Raw genomic sequence first — 5,026 nt, 5'->3', positions numbered from 1 at the left:
AGATAGAGTTTCAGTATGTTTCCATTTTTTCCTGTAAAAAGGATGTGTGACAGTTACAGTAATGAGTGCTTCTATTTTTGTAGGACACAGAGACGACCACCTGGTGGAGGCAGGCTAAGGCTTTTGTCAAAGGAGCAAGAGAGGGAGCTTGTAAACATGGTCATTGCCAATAATGTAATCCGCCTGTGAGAGATTCAAAGGAGAGTGATTGAGGATAATCATCATTTTCGAGGGATAAATGTCATCAGCCTCTCACAATTGATCGTATCCTCCAAAAGCACCGAATCCGGATGAAACAGGCGTACCGCGTCCCTTTTGAACGAAACTCTGACAGAGTGAAAGACCAACGAGTGGAATATGTTCAGGTATGAGTTTTGATATCATATGAAGTATTGTGTACTGTAGCGTCTGGACCACTCAAACACACAATATATATTTTGTTAGCTATATTTATGGTAACCCTGACACCCGATACATTTACGACCTCCTGGAATTTAGGTGAAGAAAATCGCTTCCTTGCCCATAGGGAAAATCCACAAGGGAAGGACTTTTCTTTGCTAATTAATTAATAGGAAAACCTTTCTTTGAATGAACACACATGATCCTTCAGGTCACTGGGTATATTATTGTCATCGTGTATTTTGTCTTTGAAATTGTATACTGTTATGCAGGCTTATAATCGAAACACACTCCTGTCAGCTTACATATATATAACTCTACTATGTTTAGTATCTATGAATTCGTATTCGGATGATCTAATTGAGAGTGTATATTGTATGTTTACACCTATGCAACATATTAGTGTTCTAAGAGTCTTTAATAATTTTTATACACGTTTCATATGCAAATTACCATGCTTTCAAACAAAGGGCCATAAAAAACGCCCCAGTATCTCAGAACTCCCACTTGAGATTCCGGACTTCCTCATTGGACAAGCCCATCTTGAGAGGCGTGAATCTTTGCAGGCTTTAATGTGACCCACCCAGTCGGTGGTTTGTTTGAAATCTGAGAGGGTGTGAGAAAAACGCTCCCGGAAACCCTAAGCTTGTGCCAGGCCTCGGCCTTGTCCTTTCATTTCAATCAAGATTCTCTGACTCAAAACTGGTTCTTTTCATCGACCCAAATTCAGCAAAGATCAACTGGAAACCTTAAGATTTGGCCATCGGGCTATTGTAAATGTCCCTGGTCTGGTCAGCGCGAAGGGAATGTCACTATGTGTGCAGCCATCAGCCAACGAGGGGTACTCCACCGTCATGCCATTCTAGGACCCTATAACACTATGCTCCTCCTTGCTTTCCTTGACGGTCTAAGAGAGCATATGTTCCAGCTGGACCTCAGGGAACCAGCACAGCCAGAGCAGCCTCGTTACATTGTTGTTTGGGATAATGTCAGCTTCCATCGCGCTGCTCTGGTTCGTGACTGGTTTACCAATAACCCGAGGTTTTCTAACATCTTTCTGCCGGCATACTCTCCCTTTCTAAACCCGATCGAGGAGTTTTTTCGGCATGGCGGTGGAAAGTGTATGACCGAGAACCTTATATCCGTGCTCACCTCCTCCAGGCCATGGAAGAAGTCTGCCTAGACATATCAGGAGATGCATGCCAGGGGTGGATCAGGCATGCAAGAGGATTTTTCCCTCGCTGCCTGGCTAGGGCCAATATAGCCTGTGATGTGGACGAGATTCTCTGGCCTGACCCAGAACAAAGACGGGATGCTGAGGCGGAATTATAATTTTTTTTTTTACAGTTGTGCTGTGTACATTGGTTGTGTCTTTTGTGTTCATGTGAAGAGATTTTTGAGGGGGAGAACCACAAGCAACATAACTTACCAGTTTTGGATATTATGTTTTGAATTTATTGCACCAGTGTGTAATACTATGTTGTAGTGTGTGTGTGTTTTTGAAAGCTTGTGTGTGATGTCTGAGGGAAAAGTTTGGTTTTTCAGCAAGAGTGAATGGTTTTGAGTGTAGAGCTTAATTTTGACCTGAAAATAGGATGTTTGGGGAATTGGGTGAGACATTATGGATTTGTGTTTACTGTTTTGAGAACACGAGGCATAGTTTCAAGAAATGTGTTTAAGCAATCGAGAAAAACTGTAAGCAGCAAAAACTGTTTTCAACATTGATAACAATAAGAAATGTTTCTTTAGCAGCAAATCGGTACATTAGAATGATATCTGAAGGATTATGTGACACTGAAGACTGGAGGGATGATGCTGAAATTTCTGCTTTGCCATCAGATGAATAAATTACATTTAAAAATTATTTTTTTTAATAGAAAACTGTAAAAACTAAAGAAAACTACAAAGCGCATTGGCCGAATTTATGCACTTTATTATCAAATCACATCCTTAATTATATTTTTATGTTTTTGTCTTGGATTAAACACATTTATATTTGATTGGCTAGGTTGGCTTGTGAGTCTGCCCTCCAACAAGAACAGATTTTCTGTTTTTATAATCACATTTTCACATATTCGCAATAAACTAACAAATTCAAAATAACAGCATGAGCTGTGTAATTCAATCCCATTACCAGACACAATTGATCCCAAAACAAGAACATGTTTTTTTCTGTTAACACTGATGCAGATGCAGAAGGTGTTTAACATTTTTACTGCTTCATTTCATGCCACCCTGTACATCATTACCTTAATAACTTTTAAATGCCTAACGAGCAGATTAATATGACTTTTTGGCATTGTTTTCACAGTGTGACTGAATCAATGTCTTTGGAATTGGTGAAACCCTGGAGAGTGTTAATTTGTCTGACAGTTAGAGTTCTGGTACATTGTGTAATAGTACAGGGTGGTGTAGTTGGGAGTGGGCAAAACTCACACGAATGTCCTTCTCTGGCCAGCTCTGAAGTAGTGTGGAGATGTGGGAGCGGTCATGAATTGTAATAAATAGGCCCCTAGAAGAGAGAAAAACAGAGTAAAGTGATAAAACATGGTCAATTAAATTGATTCTGCTTTGTGTCCATGTCGCAAGTGCTTCCATTTATTATATATGGAATCAAATTATCAAAACAAAATGGTGGACATCTAAAATGAGGAGGCAGAGTCTGTATTTTTAAGTCATTAAGTAAAAATTCATGTTCCAGCTGCATTTGGATCAATTCAAGCTTGAAGTTGTACCTTCAGGTAAAAGTATTGATATTCACAAAGCTCCTGCTATTAGTGCTGGGAGATATACCGGTTTAAACTGTAAACTGTTTTGATTTAGCCTATGCACACGGTCCATACCATTAAAAAAACGGCCAAGTGGCTAAGCAATGTAGACAACGTCGTGAATTTAGAGGATATCCCTGTTAACTGCATACACTTCTGGCTAATGGTTAGAGAACTAGAATACACCAACTGTAAACAGCCATTACCAGAAGCCAGAGACGCTGAAGACGAACGTAAAGAAGAGAAAATACTGTAGCAGGCAAAGCAAGATCCCTGTTCACAATGTGAAAAAATATTGGGGGAAAAAAACCCTAAATAGAGAGTTTATATGAATGTGTCTCTAGGGGAACTGACTGTCTTCAGAAAAGTTTATATGGTATTTTCTTTTCATCTTACCTCCATTGTAATGCATAAGTAGGCTATTTAAAAGCACAGTGCTGCTTTGTTTACAACAATAATTTAGGAAACGATTTAACACCGCTGTTCCATAAGCGCCACCTGCTGGCAGAGAATGAATTTGCATTCTCATCTGCTGTTTCTGTTTCATGCAGATGTTTTATGCTGCATAATTTCACAAAGAAAAGGTCTGAGCATTCTGTTTATTTTATGTCTATCTATTTTTTTAAATTACAGTTTCTCCTGTCATGTGACTCACAACTTTGTGTTACCCCCTTTCAGTAACTGAAATAAAGCTGAAATAAAATATAAATATGAGGTGAAAATCAAACTTAAACTTAAACAAAACTAAGAAATGTTTCTTTGGCAACAAACTGAAATTTAAAAAAAATAAGTTGAAGTACTAAATTACTAAAACTGATATAAAAATTATAAAAATTTATTAAACCTAAATAGCAATATAAAAAAACTAATAAAAAGTACAACAAAATTACTAAAACTTAAAATGGAAAATGAAAATGTAAAAATAAATGCCAATTAAAAATAAAAAAATCTTTATACATTTTGCTGTTATTGTGTTGCTGTTACAGAGGAGGCTTCCGTACCGCCTCCTCCTCACCACCAGAGGGAACTCTCTCCTGAATATTAACTTTATCCATTCGGACTCCAGTTCCCATCATGCCTCATACCTGGGACTGATTGCACGCACACACCTGCATTGAATCACACACACACACATATAAGCCAAACACTCTCAGCTACTCACTGCGAAGTCTTGATTTGCTCCGGCTGTCACTTCTGAGCGTTTACCCTGTATCTTGCCTGTTCGTTTGACCTTGGACTGTTTATGGTATTCTGATCTGTCTCTGCCTGCCCCGACTTGGATTGTTCTTCTATCGACCTCCTGCCCGTCCCACGTTCTGTCTCAGCCTAGCCCTCGCTATTGTATCTACTGGTGATTGACCCTGTCTTGTCTGTTTACGCAATAAAAACGCTGCAAATGGATCCCGACTCTGATGATGATTCACAACAGAAGACTTCGCCACACAGCGATCCAGCAGCACTCAGGCAACTATCCACTGAGCTATCTGCGCAGGCCACACAGCTCGCCATGCATCACCACCAACTAAACCGGCTTACCTCACTCACTGAGGAGCTAGTGAAGGCACTGCAAGGCCTACAAATAAAGCCAACCGCGGCTGCAGCCGACCCAGCCCTGGCGCCTGATCACTCCACGCCACCCCTAACATTGACCACATCCCCAGTGAGCCCACGACTAGCTTTCCCAGAGAAATTTGACGGAGACCCCGCCAGATGCAAAGGGTTCTTACTTCAGTGTTCGCTCTTCGTTAATCAACAGCCCGCGCTGTACCCCACAGACTCTAGCCGCATTGCCTTTGTGTTCATTGTTCACCGGGAGGGCGCTGGATTGGGCTACCGCTGTGTGGGGAGTGGACGGCTCT

General features: G+C 40.5%; 1 protein-coding gene across 2 annotated transcripts in view; it reads right to left on the bottom strand.

Moving 5' to 3' along the window:
- The window catches only part of LOC107587764 (NADP-dependent malic enzyme-like), a 98,696-nt gene that overhangs the window by 30,908 nt on the left and 62,762 nt on the right, over positions 1–5,026 (bottom strand). The window contains exons 1-2 of one of the 2 annotated variants that reach the window (XM_016275667.1): positions 3,564–3,572; positions 2,836–2,911 (exon numbers count right to left, since the gene is read on the bottom strand). Coding sequence is in view for 1 of the 2 variants with exons in the window: in XM_016275666.1 (XP_016131152.1) it covers positions 2,836–2,911 (76 nt within the window). In the remaining variant the exon portion in view is untranslated. Of the gene's footprint in view, positions 1–2,835; positions 2,912–3,563; positions 3,573–5,026 lie in introns of those variants that run through there. The other variant, XM_016275666.1, reaches the window with a different exon arrangement.

This window comes from Sinocyclocheilus grahami, unplaced genomic scaffold (genome assembly GCF_001515645.1).
Source record: "Sinocyclocheilus grahami isolate Dianchi unplaced genomic scaffold, SAMN03320097.WGS_v1.1 scaffold96.1, whole genome shotgun sequence".
NCBI lineage: Eukaryota > Metazoa > Chordata > Actinopteri > Cypriniformes > Cyprinidae > Sinocyclocheilus > Sinocyclocheilus grahami.
The sequence above is the reverse complement of the archived record's forward strand: the minus strand, read 5'-3'. Positions and strand labels throughout refer to the sequence as shown.